The 18,413-nt window shown below is 41.9% G+C and overlaps 1 protein-coding gene across 4 annotated transcripts in view; it reads right to left on the reverse strand.

Annotated features, from left to right (window-relative positions):
* cadm1a (cell adhesion molecule 1a) overlaps positions 1-18,413 on the reverse strand; it is a 330,169-nt gene that overhangs the window by 47,395 nt on the left and 264,361 nt on the right. For all 4 annotated transcript variants that reach the window (XM_084029344.1, XM_084029343.1, XM_084029345.1 and 1 more), the window contains 3 exons: positions 13,272-13,430; positions 7,832-7,928; positions 2,786-2,958 (listed from right to left, as the gene is read on the reverse strand). In XM_084029344.1, the coding sequence (XP_083885470.1) occupies positions 2,786-2,958; positions 7,832-7,928; positions 13,272-13,430 (429 nt within the window). The remainder of the gene's footprint in view (positions 1-2,785; positions 2,959-7,831; positions 7,929-13,271; positions 13,431-18,413) is intronic.

Here is an 18,413-nt window from a genome sequence, read left to right on the forward strand (position 1 = left end):
GACAGAGGCCTTCTGTGGTTTTAATGGCTGTTTTTTTTTTTCGTGCAAGGCTTTTAGTTGCCCACATGTTGCATTACCGTGTTTATCTTTGTCTTTCCTCTCACCACGGGTAGTTGAGGGGGGCGACTTCCATCCCTCGCTGTGGGATTTTGTTGTTCTCTTTTGGAGAGACAGACACGTACAAAAAGCCTGCTACAATTACCAGAAAAACTCACTTACTTAATTCAAAGTAACGTGGCTTTGTGTAAATACGGTCGGATTTTTTTTAATTACGTGTCCTGTAGTTTGATCTGATTCCAAACATCGCTTCTGACGTTAATACTTCCCCATTTAATCTTAAACCGTCACGTCATCGAGAGGACTTTGTGAGAAGACGTTTATTTGTTGTTTATCCTTTACCTCAGCCTAGCTTTTAATCCGAGTTCTGACTTTAGCTCAGCCGAAATCCTTTTCCCCTAAATTGCAGACTTACTCTTAAGGAAGTCAGTGCTGGAAAATGTCTTCAATCTGAGATCTATGTGTCAAACTGGTTCCCAGACACACACACACACACACACACACACACACACACACACACACACACACACACACACACACACACACACACACACACACACACACACACACACACACACACACACACACACACACACACACACACACACACTGAGGCTTACAGTGCACTGTTAGAATAACAGCTGTAATATAGCAGGTGGCAGTAAGCTGTTTCCTGATTTTCGACGGCAGCTCTGCTGTTTTATTGCACTCATCATTAGCACAGCAACTCGCTCTGCAGTAAATAACATCCATTCAGCTGGTGTCCGTCAGGCATTGAGTCCTTTTCACTCCGCTAATTCCCTCCCGACAAAAGCAGCCAAATAATTTCTCTGCGGGCTCGGGGTCTACCCAAAAAAAAAAAAAAAAAAAAGTGATAGTGAAGTAATTTTGGGCTGGGGAAAATGAGCACATTAGAGTGTAATGCCCTGCTCAGGGGAGGAAATGTTACTGGCATCAACAGTATAAGAGCATGTTGAGATAATGCTTATGAGGATGAGAGGAAAAAATGCAGAGGAAGAGAGTAGGATGCTTTACTACTAACGGGAAGCCGAAGAAATAAATCTGGCAGAAGTAGGTGGAGGCAGTTTCAGGATTACCTCAGGTTTGCAGGAGGCAGGATATTCACACACACACACACACACACACACACACACACACACACACACACACACACACACACACACACACACACACACACACACACACACACACACACACACACACACACACACACACACACACACTCATCTATTGATCCTCAGCCAATTTGTGTCTGTGGTGCAAAGACCAAACCGGTTTACACCATGCTGTTGGTTTAGCACGACATCCTTTGTCGATGTGACTGAAAGTGTCTTTTGCCCCGGGTATGAAAAGGATCGACTGCAGCCATCGTTTTGACAAATTTTTTTTACTACCTTAAAATGTATCAAATACCGATACAAGGCCAACTTGACTCACAGCAGCATGAATTACAATTAATGTGGAGCTTCTTTCCAGATTTACTTTCTACACTAAACTACACACCACGCCCAATTTGCCCTCACATCCTCTTTTCTCATCATCTATATTCACCTTTTTGGTAAAGTTTAAACTCTGGAATCGTCTAAATGGGATTTCTTTTTACCAAATTCACACCCTAAAACACAAGATGTCTAATGTTCCTACCTGATGAATGTTAATTCAAGGCCTTCTCCACACTGCCAGGATAAAACATAGATACAAAAAAAACTCTTTCATTTAAAAAAAAAAAAAAAAAATCTTTCTGAAATCCACAGTGTCAAATGTGCACGTAAATGTAAACTCCTCTTCAGGTCATTAATACAACCAAACAACACGCAGAGAGAGAAACAACAGCGAGGACACGACCTCCTCTTTGGTAGCGGAAAAATAGCTCCGTGTAAAAACATGTCAAGGAGCCTCGTTGGTGTGGGTGTGCTGCTGCAGGCGCTGCTGGGGAGATAAAATATAATCCAGTTTCGGAGTAATTGTAACAATGAGTTTGTGCACTTATCTGAGGCCAAAACAGTTATGACTGTATTTCTTTTTGTTTTTGTGTGCGTCTTAATGCAGCCTCAGGATGCCACTTTCCTTTGGATGCAGATTCGGTGCCAGGGCAGTCGAGCTAACAAAGTGGACAGAGCGAAGCCGCAAAGCCACGAAGCCATGAAGCTTTCTGGTATTGGCCCAAGATCCAAAAAAAAAAAACAGTGAGGGATTAAAAGTACACTGCAGCAGCTCCCTTATTTAAAAAAAGTCAGCCTGCATATTATGCTAATAGAGCCTCAGCCTTAGTAGGTGGGCTTGTTAATGTTTTAACGGGGGGTGAAGGACCCGGTTGGTTTGGGTCAACCCCCGGTGGAGCGGTGTCGGAGGCTGCTGATGTTTCAGAGTCACGGTCGGGGAGGGGGGGGGTTCAAAACCTCAGTCAGATAAAGGATCAGGCTGCACTTATTCAACATCTCTCTCTCTGGTACTACGGGGTCAAGAGGGGGAGTAGCAGGTTAACAATTTGGTCAATTTGCTAACAAGGTGAAGGAGGGCGAGCACCCCCCCCCCCCCCCCCTTGACCTCCGGTATGCTGCAGCTACTCGGTGCCAACAAGTCACCAATCTGAATATCATCACTCTCCTTCTGAATGATTCTAGTGTTTAAAAGGTGCTCTGGACAAGATCTCAGGGAATAAAATAGTTAGGTAGGAAGAGAGGGATCAAGTGTTGGAGCGGCGTACCATAGACGTAGAGGATGTAGTCGTCGAAGGACTCGCCCACCGTGTTGGAGGCCACGCAGCGGTACGTCCCGTTGTAGGACTTGTTGAGGTTTTCGATGTAAAGGTCGCCACCAGTGATGACGGCGTGGGACGGCACGTCGTCGTCCACCTTCACCCAGCTCACCCGCTGAGGCCTGAGAGGACAAACCAGAGCACCGGTTAGAGACATTCAAAATAATAACAACACAATGGAATCAGTTAACAATATTAACTATAGAAACTTTTCTTCCTCTGGGAAACATGGAGGTGTTCAGTTGGGGCAATTATCTAATTATATCACACAAAAGTTTGCATGCAAATTGTATCAAGAAAAGTCGATTTATCAAAATCAATAGGATTTATCCTCTAAGGTGGTGTTTCTAAAATGTGTTCTTCTTTGAAAGAGAATAACAAATTAACTCAAAAAATAAAAATAAACTCATACTAACAAGCATAACTGTCGGCCTTAGTTTGGGATGGGACGAAAGGTCAAAGGTCGGACGCTTCACACTTTAAAAATCCCTTGAACCTCTTTGGCAATGCTTTTTCTTAAAACACTGTCATGTTGTTGATCTCAGAACAAACGGAGGCTTCAAACTTTCTTTCAATCCGTCTAAATCAATATGTTTGGCCTCAACTTTTAACAAGTTGTTTTGTCACAATGTGAAGTTGTATGAAAAAAAAAACAAATGTTACAACAAAGGATGAACAATTTGTACCGACACTGACTCAAATAGCTGGATCGGCTATCTGCGACAATGGGGCCGATCAATAAAAGCTCTGTCAGCACTGTTTGCAGTTGTTAGCACTGTTAGCTGCAAACCCCCCATGTTGAAAACCATGTGGCGGCACTAGAGATGGTCTGGATTTTGCATTTACTTCCTACACAAAAAAAACTGAATTTCCAAGCTACTGTTTAGCAGATAAAAGCCAATCAAAGAGAGGAAAAAGTAAAGGACATAAAAAACATATTAAAATGACATCCGTCCCTTTGTGTTCAGCCAAAAGCAACAATAACTCTGCAGCAGCTTTGTCCTTTAAATTGCAGGCTTTCCGTGCTTGTATTGGGTGTTTTGCTGTGTCGACGGGCACCTATCTGAATTTGTTCCCTTTTCTACCTTGACTGAGGTTTATAGCGGGGTGACAGATTCTATTTTTATGACAATGAGCCCAGAGCCACTGGGGGTGACGAGAGAAAAAAAGAAGACAAAACACCTCTATTTTGCTGTGGCAACTTCCAACGGCTGCTGCCAGTGACTGTTATTTCCCACGAGCGCGGCGGCGGCGTGTGCTGATGGTCTCTCTTGTTGCATTTTGCCGTGGCGCTTTAACTTGTTTCCCTCCATTTGAAAAAACATTTGGTGTGGAGGGAGCGAGCAAATAAGGAGACGGTGGGGGGCGAAAAACAAAGATGATGTGGAAAAAAATCCAGGAAAGGAAAATAGGAGCTGGGTAGAAAGCAAACAAACCACCGCACTGTGCTGCGGTTGTGTTTGTGGCGGACGGCTTGAAAAGAGAACGCCGCGTCTATTACAAGTGGCTCTCCAGATGAAATGAAATGCAAATAAATAATAAATAAACAAACAAGTTGGAGTGAGAGACGTGACCTAGAAAAAAAAGGTGGATGGGAAGGTGGTGAGGAGGGGAAAAGTGAATGTAGAGGAGGAAGATCGAGGGAGAAAGAGGAGAGAGGAGGGGGGGGGGGGGGGGGGCTGCAAGGAGAGCGGAAGGGCAGGCGTCTGGAATACAAATGGCCGCCTGCAGCCGAGGCCCCCTGTGCTATCTGCTGGTAATGACTGCACAACTCTCAGCAGCTCTAATGAAAATGACTTCCAATTCCCGGCTCACTGTATTGATTGTGTTTTCATCTTTATAAAATGAATACGGGTAGTTAGCTTGTCTCCATGCCAAGTATGAAAGCTGCAGGGGGGTGGGGGGGGGGGAGGTCTGAAAGAACACGGCGTTTCGGTGCAATGCGTGTGTTCCTGCAGGCGAACTGAAAGTGAATGATTCCAACTTTGATTTAACGACGCCATAAGGTTTAAATTTGCCGTTTTGCAAACACACATAATCTGCCCGAACCTGCAGAGCTTAGTACGGGAACTGTCCCGTTAATGTTTGACCTCTGACCCCACCCATGAAGACATAAGCTTCAGTTTGCACCTCAATATATTTTTTCAAACTATATTTTTTGTTGCATTTATAACTCAGAAAGCAGATATTACAATCATATGCTGCATAATTCGGATTTTTAGGAAACAGATAACGGCATCATCCAATCACGTCGTGCAGAACGGATATTCGGTGTTAACACCTTACAGCAACACAGAGGCTTCATAGCCCCGAACCAAGACGGCAGCGTAGACCAAATCCACTCCTTTCATTCTCACCTTTCACAATAAAAGCTCTCGACGTATACACCAACTCTAACTCAAATTCCCTCGGAGCATTTCACGAAAAAGAATCTCAATAAAATAGCTTAAAGCAGATACGGTTATAGAATAATTTACAGACAAGACGACCAAATGTTGCTTCTGATGCAACTGCAAGATGGTATACATAGATTTAATATGAAACATTGGCAGGCCAGTGTTTATTCATCCATAACAGAGTGATCTGTATTGTGCGCTCAAACCTCAACAGAACTAAACACATTTAAATGACAGATTCAGTAATAATCAGTCATCATAACAATCACACCAATTTCCTCAATATTACGCCTCACAAAAAAAAAAAAAAACCTATGTTTTGAATTTCAAACACCTTTACATCCAAAGGGCTTGGAAGGTGGATTCTGCAAAGCTCAGCTCGCTTCAACTTCTGCATTCACAATAGTTCAAATGATTCCAAGTTTTATTTTATTTAAAAGTTATCACCATGTAAATTTAAATGTTTCTGTCCATTCATAAGCTGCAGCTGTTCCACATGAAGACGAGGCTACACAATAAGCTGTTATGTCACCTTTCGTAAACTACACTTGCAAACATCACTATTCATGGGTTGCCAATAAATCTGTTGTGGATCCAAACTTACTTAAGCTGTTTTGTTAAAAAGCAAAGTGTTTGATGCCAACAATTTTTGCCATGTCATGCCAATCGAATCGACATCTGTTGATGCCGATTCATTCTTTCCTTCTTACTTCTAAAAGGGACGGTCGTCATGACGACGACGTTGTTGTTTTAATGCCGGCTCAAGTGAATCAACGACTTTACCTCGGAGTTAGCCGGCTACAAAAGCTTGTAACGGCAAACGTAGACATTTAAAATGGCCGAAGCTCTGACGGCCATGCTGCGTTGATTTGCATATCGGCTCCTATTCTATTTCTAGGTAAAAACCTATTTTCTATAAGGTTGTCATTTACTGCCTTATTGACTTGAAAAACCCCCGCTGCAAGGCCACACCTGCAAATTGGTCCCCATCACTGTTCCTTATGTAATATTCATTGCTCCGGGGCCTCATCTGATGATTGTTTTGGCCTGTTCAAATTTGAGCTGCCTCGTCAACAAACTAATATGATTGATACCAACAGCACCGATGGATATCAGCGGGTCTCCGAGTCTGAGGACCCGAAGCTCTCTCACCCCCCACACCTCGTATCACAAAGAGCTGCCACCTATAGGAAGCAACACCGTGGATAACGGATGATAATGAGTGTTTTTGTGATGCTTCGGGGGCCAGAAATGTCACAGAGCTGATTAACACTGATTAAGGCCAAGGCAAGTTCATTTATCCAGAAGACGTCTTGGAGACGGTTCTTTGTGAACGGCTCGGCGTACAAACAATCTTTGAATCTGAGTCACTAACCCCGACTGCATCAACATACTCTCGAGTGTCACGCCGTCTCCTAGATACCATGCGAAAATTAGCACGTCATGAAAATAACACCTTGCCTATTCAACCTCGTTTCCTTGCTGCCAGATATTACCATTCTGCTCACTGTCGTAACGACCCTTTCTGCTCCGTCCCTCGCCTTTAAAAAGAGAGGGGTAATTAAACACCTGCTCAAAATATCACAGTACTTCTGATGTGTTTCATAATTACAAGCATGTTTCAAATGTCCTTTTTGAAATCCCTGCTAAAAGAAAATAGCAGTTTCCATTACGTTTATAAATATTTATATCCAGGAAATGTCCAGTTTTCTTTGCTACACACTGATTCAACAATATATTCTTTGCCCATTACACCATAACCCAGATCACCACCTTTGAGTTAACTTCTTTTTTAAATAAATGACTAAAAAGACAAGGGTCAAATCTATTGATATAATATTCATATTCACACCATAAAACTGCAATTAATAGTCTGGGCTTTTATTTTCTTAAATCACTGAACTCAACTGGTGTATATTTGGGACAGAGACTCTTTATAGGACAGACCTTTAACTCCTTTCTCCCAAAAAAACGGTGCTCAGCTATGATCAGATTGTTTATTTTCACCAGTACGCATTAAAGTCAGGCTTTATCAAACAAGGTATTAATTATGAATCATTCATTTAGCTCTGAAATGCTCTTTTAAGGTTCTTTTATCCTCTTAAAAAGAGCTCATTTGGCATTTCAACACGGAAAACTAAGAAGAAAGGTAAGAAAAACAAGTGTAGCAACGGTGAAGGAAGCAGAAAAAGAAATACTGTTTATGTGGGTTAAATTGCAGCTTTGTGTTCTAAGTGAAGTCAGCAGACGGTGAGCAACGGATTTCATAAGACAACATTCACAACTTGGAGGAATGTTACTAAAGAAATGCCTCGGTTCTTTGGATTGGTCGACCCGTATGGACTAAAAGGACTATAAATGATTGATGAATGGACACATATTCAGAGAGTCACCACTTTCTGAGTCTTGTTTCCTAGGAAATCAGAGCGAGACATCAGAGTGAGACAAAACAGATATTTGCACAAACAGCTGCAACAAGACGCTTCCATGCAGACAAGGGAGTGGAGGTATTCAGATGAATAAATAAAGGTCTTCCTCCACCCACGATACATTTGAATGAGTTTGAATGTGCGGCGTCGTGTTTGTGTGTGAGCCGTACTGAGGTTTGCCTTTGGCCTGACACGTCAGCTCCAGGTTTTCTCCTTCCCTGGTCAGACCCTGTGGAAACTCCACCACGATCTTCACCTCGGGTTTGTCTGAGAGAGAGAGAAAGAGGGGGAGGGAGAGAGGGAGAGTCAACAACAACTTAACACACAATGCGTCATCTATCTTCCCTCTGCTGTTCTGAAACATGAAGGTAGAAATGTTTGTTTTGGATGTTCAGCTGCAGAAAGTGGATTGTGAGGAAATACGCTAGCTACACTGCTACATTTCATAGAAATATTAAAAAAATTACTCTCCTACATTTAGTTTCTACATAATTATTTTTAATGGTAGCAACGTCAAGTTCTGAAACTTTCCCCGAGTGTTTTGCTTTCACGTCGTCACATCAGGCGCCGTCGTTCAGCGCAGCGGTTGAGTGAGTCATTAGCTGATTGGCGTCGGCTAATTCTCCTCCATCAGGCTACCTGCTGACGAGCAGCATCCAACCACATTCATAGCGGCGTACGGCACATTTTTAACCTCCATTGTTACTCAGCTGAAACAATCAGCAGATTACACACTACTGTGTGTTCTTCTTGGCAATCATCAGAAACTTATAATCACCTTATAATGGTGATTATATATAGCTTATATGAGTGATTATATGACTTATGGGTGAAGTATTATTATACTTGACCTTTAAAGTCATAAAAATGCTTTATAATGTGTTTTTTCAGAAAGCATTATGAATGAATGAGTGATTAAAACTATTATTACACTGGTATGAACAGATAATGCATAAGTACATTTATAATAGATTTTATGAGTGTAAGTGTAAGGGCAAATGCAAATGCATTTTATGGAATTGCTGTAGGTAAGTTAATATGCAGATCATTTGACTACAATATTATATATTATATAATTTCAGTACTTTCACAAAAAAAAAAAAAAAGCAACCATGATGGATCTGAGGTAACATGATGTTTTCCTACTACACCTACTCCCCAAACCTCAACCTGCTGTGTCATTGCATCAAACCACTGCTGTGGCGTTTACCTTAAACTTTAAACTTTTTTGATGGTATTTTTATGGTATTTTTAAATCACACCGAAACACGAGCCCAAGCTTTGGGGAATCGTAGATGCGTTGCAGAAAAACCACACGTAGCCCCGAGTGTGCCCGAAGACGTTAACCGATAAAGCTTCTACACACAACACCGTTGCAGAGTTGAGGCGGCTGAAAGGGAAAATGTAAGAATTTCTGTTTTGACACTCAGCGCCGTGCTTTGACAGCCACCGCTGTGCTATTCTTTGCGAGCGTGTTGTTCCTATTGTTCCCCTTGAATGTTGCCGGTGTTATCAAAGCCTTTTTCCTCATCGTGGTGCGAGAGATGATCCTTTATTCTGGACCGAAATGGAAAATGTTTTATTCAATCTGTCATCCGGTGGAGAGATTGAATTCGGTGTTGCACCTAAAATGTAAGACCGAGACGAAACAAGCACCACAAAGGTCTTTTTAAGGCATCCCGGTGGACAACGCAGACTGGCTAATCGTAGCATAGCATCTGCTAGCTCCGACCACTATCAGGCTCTTCGCCTTAGACTTAATCATTTCAGGTTTTCTTCAATTTCAGGCCACTTTAATGGATTTCAAGTATCCGGAGAGGTCGTTAGGAGATATGCATTTCTAAAATCTCATGTTACTACTCACTAGCTAAAATTAGCACGGAACGTGAGCAACGCTACGCGAGCTACAGAAGGTATACTGTATGTATACTCATGCTGTTATTCCTTCATGTTATTCTCTTCTGTCTTAATAATAATTATAATAATAATACATTGCTTGCACTTGCAGTGCACTTTTGATTCAGTGAATCTCATAGTCTTGAAGTCTGTAGCTTTAGCTAGACTTCTGTAGATCTTTATCTTTTTTGACGATGTTTAGTTGCTGCAGAATCAGTCATTTAAACTCAAATAGTAGTGTTTGTTGTTTGCTTCTCTCTCAAATTGCTCTTTTAGTTTTCCCTAAATCTTATGATTTACTTACAGTGAGTGCACTTAGTGACAGTGTGGGCTCCATGGTGGCTCTCACAGCGTGAAGGTCGGGCTTAGCCAATTGTGCATGTGTTAAGTGAATGCATTGTAAAAAATTTTTTTTAAAAAGCCATCGAAGATGACAGCATCCATAGTTTAATTAACCTGAAGACCACTTGAAGGCTTTAAGCACATTGTGCCCCATCTTGTCCATCCCCCCTAATGTTATCTTCTCCATCAGATGCTCTGGATAAACAGCTGAGTCATCTCAAACCAGACTGATTGCTGAGTCAGCATGATGTAATTATAGTTTTCCTATTGTTCTTTTGTTTTATAGCCTAAATGCAGAGTTAGGCGCTTGCATTTCTAATCAGCCTGCAGACTGAGCGAGAGAGAGCCTGAGTTATGATTTCAAAGCCCGGCCATAAAGTTTCACACCGCCGTCCGACCTTCTCGGCAACAAACAACACGTGTCTGGCCATCCATCTGTCTAAATCACACGCTGTCAGTGGCCTGGCTTTCAGTCTCCGTGATGGACAGCGGACGGGCAGAAAGCCAAGTCTTCTGCTCAGTGGGCATGCATGGGTTTCGACAGCAACCCTTTGGTTTTGATTCCACTCCAGGCGCTACAAGGCATCCTGCAACTTCTTTTTTCCCCTTCTTCACCCACAACGTCATTTGACCTTGTCATCTTGTAGCCGTAAACATGAAGGACGCCAGGCATCTGTAAGTTGTTTTGATAGCCTCAAGTCGTTACGTCTGAGCTTTTCTTGTCTCTGCTTGATGGATAAAACAACCACACACACACACACACTGGATGCCGCCACTTCAGTGGAAATGAAATAGTGCCTACAGTATGCAAGAAGGCCGTTATCATTATGCAAACTGAATTATTTGCTTTATTGTGGTGCCTCACCTTCTAAGCACTCGAGACGGAACTATCCATCTCTCTGCAGCCGGGATGACCTTAAGGCGGGAAAACCAACCAGGCGACGGAGCAAAAACAGCTTGCTTTGCTTATACACATAAACATTACAGGCTTATTTAATTATGCCATCCCCCGACAATGGCCTTTATGGTTTTCTCTTACTACACAATGCACTCCATTCCACTCCCAAATTGCCCATACGGGGAGTGATTGAACTGTCACTGTGTGTCATGGCGAAAGTAATGGCACGTCGTTTATGGTTTGGTGGAAGGGACCGGATATGTAACGGGAGTCATATGGGAGACCGCGTTATATCGGTGCTAATTATGGGACAATTTGAAACTGTGGATCATTCTGCTTCTGGGACCATTTAGAACACGACGTTCCCTTTGGTACGAGATATGAACCTTTTCACTTGAGAACCTCACTAAAGAGTGTTGTGGCCTGTTAAACTTTGCTTTAAGTCCTGTATGTATTACTTATATCTGACAAAGTCAAATAGAAAAACCAGATGCGATGTGAAATACCGTTTAGTGGACCAACATTTTTAAAAAATTTTAAAAGCTTAAACTGTAAATGTTGCACTTTGCATTTTAGATTAAATATGTTTTTGTAGTAATGTTGGAGCCTTACAGAAATAATAAATATGTTTGTGTGTAAATGTTTTCACTTCTTCTCCTGAAAATTACCGAACCGTGACCCCAAAACTGTTAAAGCCCCAGTCGGCAACATTTTTTTTGATCATATTCACTGAAGCCGACACTACGCTCCGATAGACCAACATAAATCATCCGGTTTTAGAAAAAAAGCGTGCCTCTACGTGCAGGTAGAGCCTGTTGTTTGTTTTGCAAAAATCGACAGTGCCCAGATCATCCTGTCCAATCAGCACGCAGGGCTGTGTTCGTGCACACACAGAGCCCCTCCCCCATCGGGTGGTACCACTATCACAGGGGGGAGGTGGAGGGAAGTAGCAACAAGCTTCCGATTCCTCGTTAAAAACCAAAACGAGGAGGTCCAAAACATAAAATAAAAAATAAATAAAATAAAATCTAAAAATAAAAAAATAAATTACAATGAATTGCTCTATTTTTAGTCAGTGCTTATAGAAAGGAATTTCCTTTGGACAACTAAATAAATCTTACTTGCAAATTACAGATTCATAAAATAAAGAGCGCCCCAAAGAGAGGTCAAAGAACAGCAATGTATAAATAATCACCTGTCATTCTCTGCTGATGTTGAACGCAGACCGTGTGTTCTTCAGTCAACATGCTCCAAATGTAATATTAAACGGAAAGAGAAGCAGCCGCGCTGGTCTGCCCGTTCCAGTATGCACGGAGCAAGACAGCAGCCGGGGTGGTGCATGTCAGCTCCCCGTTATCAGAGGCAAACAAAATGCCATGCTGCCTTCAGATGAGCTGATCTCCTCCTCTCGCTCTCCCAGGGAAAGGTCAGATAGCTACAGAGGAGCTTTTTTTATTTATTTGTTTTTTAAATAGAATGCTAGGACATGCCAGAGGCTAAAAGACATAAGGTTACAGAGGCATACAAATACATAAATTCTATCATTTCAAATCAATGAAAAGATCTAAAACTGGACATTACAAAGGCCTCGTCGGAGCAGTCGGTTCGGTTTCATTCCTCGATGTTATGGTAAGGATGGATCTGATACTCATCTGCGGTGGCTCATAAATGTGCTCTATTGCCAAATAAAGCAGTTATAGCCATAAAAATCACCTGACCTCCATTAACCTGTTCCACTCCTTGCAGAGGCCAGAGTCCTCGGCTGCCTTTACTGACTTCCAGAGGCTTTAGTAGGCTAGACCGAAAAGTGCAGGTATCATATAAAAACTGCAAGGAATCCACTGATACCAACCAGGTCAAGCGACGCAAGGATTTAAACCTTTAACTCAAACAAACATATTCATGGAGCCAAATGACAGACAATACTGTGATGATTAAATGAAATAAGAACATCTTGTCTGAATGTAACTGCAACAGAATGATTAGTTCTATTTTATCGACAGAAGTCTAAAAGAAACACGACGCCTTACGTCAACGTATTTCTCTAGAAGATGTTCATAAATGTGCATTTTTACCGCCTTGCACTCTTTATTCCTCGGGCACTGAGATCGTTTCCCTCCAACGACATTGCTGAAGTTTCGGTGGGTGAAAAATATGTGAAATTGATGTCATTTAATTAGTGGAGATGGAACTGTCTACTCTATTGCAGTTCCCTTTTTTTTTATTCATCATAACCTGTGCACGGAGATCATTTCCCTTCACTGGCACTGTCAAACAGCAAGGTTTAGTTACGGGAGGGGGAGAAGTAGTAAATTCATGCCATTTAATTAACGGGATGGAATAACCTTCTCTATATATCTAGTTCAATTTCCAACTGATTGGACACTTGAAAATAATTTAAAAAAATAATTGCATTATGCAGCTTAAATAGCCAATTCCAAATGTGTATTTCTTTACTGAGCAGAAATACTTACACTGCACCTCCAGGTACTTCTGCGCCTGGAAGTCCTTGACTGCAGGATGGTCGACGATGCACGCCACGGGAACGCCGTCGTCCTCCTTACTGACGGTGAACGTCAGCCGGCTGGTCACCGTGTACATCTTGTCGTAGGTCAGCTCTACTTTGGGTTTGCCTACGAAGGAAAAAATACAAGCAGACTTAAACTCTGGAACGGCCTTCTGATTATCTTACGCTCCGTGGCCTCTGTGGATGCTTTCAAACTCACCAGTTTAAAGTATTTGGAACGAGTTTCCATGAGTGAATTGTTGTGTTTTGTAAAGTAAAAGGTCCTTAAAAAGTTCACATAATAATACACCTTCCAACGAGATCGCGTTGAATCGGAGGAATGACTGAAGGTTGAAAAACACGGAGGCTGTTCTAGAAACATTACAGGCATCTCCATCCATCCATAGACACTTATCCTTTTGCAAGGTTGCCGGGGTGCTGGCATCTGTCCCAGCTCACAAAGGGGAACAAGGGGAACGTCCTGGACCCGTTTTGTCGGGCTGAGCGCGGGTTAAACACAAACACACAACCATCTTTCTTCCCTTTTTCTTTGGAGGCGCTGAATTCTGATCCATAAACTCTAATTTAATCACAGCACCACTTGTGGACTCACCGTAGTTTGTTCGGAGTCCTCCTTCAGGGCTCCATTGATTTGGTTTGTTTTCTGCACTAAAAGTCCTACGATGAAAACCCGAGCTCCAGAGGTCTACGCTATTGAAGGGAATAGGAATCCGCATGCATTGTTCACAACATATTTTTTAAAATATAACCAAAAGTTCATATTTTAGATTTGTTCAAAACTTTTCTTTTTGTGCACCGCTGAGAGTACTTTCCGAACAACTTTTTCTTTTTTTTGTTGAAGGGTCAGTCCACTAAGTTTTCCTTGAAAAAATAACAAAGCCGAAACCTTTTGGTGTTACGGCTGCCAGGGAGGGAAAAATATAAAATAAAAAAAATGTGATAAAGACAGCCATTGTTTGGCTGCGAGCAGAATGTCTTTCTTCCGCTGACCTTCCAAAATATGTAAAGTGGAAGTGAGGAGGGTGTCCTTGAGAATGGTCAGAGAAGGTGAGTCGGCTAACAATCGCCTGCTGTCAGAGGCTGCCGTGTGACTGTGAATCACTCATTAGGTTTTATGAAGCCAGATTTATTGTGTGGCCACATCTCGCCAGATCCGAGGCCGGCGAAAGTAACCCTCCTCTGATTAGTCCCTGCTTTGTCATATCACACACACAATATGTTCTCAGAAGCAATTAAGAAGACACCTCATCACAGTCATACGAAATAAGAGGGATGGCTGCGGACGGCACCGTCACAAAGACAGATTTATCTCTTCTTCTTTCTTTTTTACCCCTTTTGTCCTTCTCACTAAGTATGTTGCACGTGTGTGTTTGTGTCCAACACAACGGGCAAAAAAAATGTAAGAATCGGTCTTAATGTGAGCGGTTGCATCCATCAGCGGTTGCTGTTGTCGCCGTGGTGACGGGAAAGCCCAGCTGTGTGATGTGCCTGGTGTGAAAGGAACAGGTTGTGATGAATAAACACCACTGGAGGCTTCCGATTCATGAAAGCACACGTAAAGCTGGAACCTGAAGGGGTTCAATCGAAATTCAAGTCCCGCGTCTATGGATTCCATGATGAATCACAATACGCATCTACAGAAGCTGCACAAAGGTATTCAGGAAGACATGTTTATTCCCGCCCCCTTTTCCAACCAATTTCCATTACTAAGTATTTAAAAAAAAAAATTGGCACCCAGAGAGCGTGCTTCTGCTCTGAGAAACCGTGGATCTATAAAGGACACAAAGAACGGGAACCACAGTGGGACGGTGAATTCACTTCTCCTTTTTATCTCCTCGCCCGGATTGAGGTTTGGTCACATGACCACATGAGCAGCCTCTTGCTCACTATTCCTTTTAAGGAAGCCAGAGGAGACGGAGCTGTCTCGTAAGAGGGACATCTGACAGAACTCTGAATATGAATGCGTTTAAAACAATGACGCTCTTGAGGGAAACATGAAACAAAGATGCATCAAAAACAAGCCCACTCTCCGGAGGTGTAACACTGGGTTCATGAACATCGCAGCACGAGGAAACGCCCAACCTCTCCACGGGGTCGTGAACTGTTCATCCTAACTTTTGATTTTTTGTACTTCTGAACAAATATAATTGATGACACGTTATTATAAAAGTCTCCTTTTGATTTACAAAATGTGATTTTGAGAGGGTAAACGGTCCCAGAACGATTACACGTTCAGAAGAAGGAACTATAGGTGAAATAATATTAATAATTTATTCATAGAAATTCAGAATGTAATAGCGATTGCTGATAGCTCTTTAGGTTTACAAAATGTGATTTTTTTATGTCCAGAAGAAGGCAACTATAGGTGAAATAATACAAATTATTATTTATAGCAGGTTTTTGTCGTTATTTAAAGCCTAATTATAAAGTTCATAATTTATGTCAAATTGCATAGTTTAAAAGTAAAAAACTTGTAAAAAAAAAAGAATATTTCCTAATATTTGTATTCACAGTAGAAATTCAGAATGTAATATTTATTATTATTATTATTATTATTATTATTATTATTATTATTATTATAAATACACAAGTAGAACCAAAGCTTTCTCTTTTTGTTGCCGATCATTCTGGTGCCCTGGTTTTGATGATGAAGTATATTTCTGTAGAACTATCAAGTAGGTGGCAGCTGTGTGACGTTAGCGGAGCAGACCTCTTCCACGTGAAGTGTGTATTGATGTCATTGTGTGTCAAGAACACTCTGAGAGACGGAGTCTGTGGCGAGGCCGGCCGAGGTGAGCGGCTCTGAAAGGCAGCGGAAGGTCGAGTGGAAGTAAGTCAGCTTAAAGTGTTGTGTAGTTCCAAACATACACACTCTGTCGGCCATCTTTCCCTCCACGTTATCATTTAACTGCATTCTTACAGGGCGGGAAGGATGGCTAAATAAATATAGATGTTGCTTTACTTTGCCTAAACAATGTTCTATTATCCACCCATAGCGTCTCCGTGGTAACGGAAATCACACCAAGCTTGTCTCATAAGACTCGAGGCCAATGGCTGTTCTGGTGCCTGTCAGTCAATCAATGCCATCCCTGCTTGCTTTCCTTTTCCTTTTTTCCCTTCTTCCTTTCTTTGATCTTAAAACTTGCAGAACAGCATCACCTGGAAAGTTACATTTCCCTCTTTTAAGTTTAAGATCTGAGGGAATGTCAGCCTGATATCATAGAAATATGTGAAATGACCACTACCTTTATTTTACTGCCGCCAAAAAAATGACAAAAACAATCAAATAAAGCAGAAGTATTGTATTTTTTAAGTCAAAAGCCACTATTTTTTCTTCCTGGAAAATATAACATCAGCTAGTACTAACCAAATCTTGATTAAATCAAATGTCTGTTGCCTCAACCTAAAAATCTAACAACAGCATAATAAGTAATAATCGTAAAAGAAAAGAGAAGGTGAGAATGGTGAAATAATGGGTCTGTGAATATTAGGAGAGCTGGTTGGATTTATATCAGCAAGCATGACAATTGCAACCTTTAAATGATATTTAAGAGAGCCCGATTATCCCCGCAGGTAATTAAGTTAAATTCCGGGGACGTTTTAATTAGAAACAAGTCGAAGTCACGGCCGGAGGTAATTTAGGTATTTCGGTCCTAACTCAGCCATTTCCCTTTTCTTTCCATCTTTTTAATTTTCTTGCACTTCTTTTGTCTTTCACATTTTTTTTTCAGCAGCATCAGGTGTGTGTTTTCACAACGTTGCTGCGGCGTGAATGTATTTGCGAAGAGCTAGCGTTAACAGTATTTGCACAAGGCCGAGGGAGTGTTACGGCCAGCAAATTGCATCTGTCAGAACAACAAAGAGTGCCGAGCCTTTTTCTGTAAATGGCAATCCATCTGTCAGAAAACAGCTCGGGCGTCGGGGGTCGAGGGGTCGAGGGGCTTTGTACTACACCGTTTTCCTGCCGTTTAATACAAAAAAGGTGTAAATGAGGATTGTTTGGAAGCACGGTTAAAGAGCTGGTATAAAGAGCAGGAATGTTACTAAAAGCATATAAAGTCACTGAGCGATAAAAACACGGTTTCTGTGCGACGCAGTGCCGAGACCCCGTTTAAAGAAGAAAGAAGAGGTGAATCAGGATTTAACCAGCTCCCACTTCACTATGTTTACTGTGCTACTGTTCGCTTCCAAGGCTGCCTAAACACTGTTGAGTAAGCCATTCATTATAAGGGTTTATAGCTATATTTCTGTTGGGATTTAATGGCCATATATTCAGTTACTGGGTGTCGGGACGTTTTCACTGAACAGAATTATAGGGGACATTACAAATCTTGATCCTGGTGTTCAAAATATTTAAATACAAAATGACTGAATCCCTTCATAACTGAATACAGTCAGCCATACTTTAGATAGCTCCCCATCATTAAGGCATTTACTTACAGAATGAGAATCAGAAAGGAGTTTATTGCCAAACATTTTCACATACAAGGAATTTGCCTTGGTGTTGAGTGAGCACAATAATTACAAAGAAGAAACAATAAACCTGAAGTTTTGCCAAGAGAAACATTAACAGAACAAGGTTAAGTGCTCTCAGACCACACATGGGAGCGTCCCAGAGTCGAGCAGATCACCGTGGGTTTGAAGAGGTGAAGCTGCTCGGGACCTTCCACACAACTTCTGATTAACACCTTTGTTTCAAAGCCTTTACAAAAGTGTGCTGTTTGGGCTCCGAGGTCGAGCCGCCTGGCAGGAGGCCTGTTCACCCCCTCGAGCTCTGCTCACACTTCTGAAGCTCCGCCACCTTTGATGAAGGCATGAAAGTTGTCGTGGTGCCAACAGACTCCGGCCACCACTGCACATCTATGTTGCTTTAATGGAAAAATAGTCAAAGTCACAGCGGAGCTCCATTAAAATAAAAAAAATAACAGCATTGATGCGAGCACTAAATAGGGAATGCCAGCATGAAGGAAGCTGTTCCCTCATTATATACATGGCATGAGGGCTTAAAAGACGCACGCATGCAGAAACGTGTGTGCAAACAAAAGGAATTGCAACACCAGTGGCAACGTTAGGAAAATAAAAGAGCTTT

The sequence above is a fragment of the Eutrigla gurnardus genome, assembly GCF_963514095.1.
Source record: "Eutrigla gurnardus genome assembly, chromosome: 15".
In the NCBI taxonomy this organism is placed as follows: Eukaryota; Metazoa; Chordata; class Actinopteri; order Perciformes; family Triglidae; genus Eutrigla; species Eutrigla gurnardus.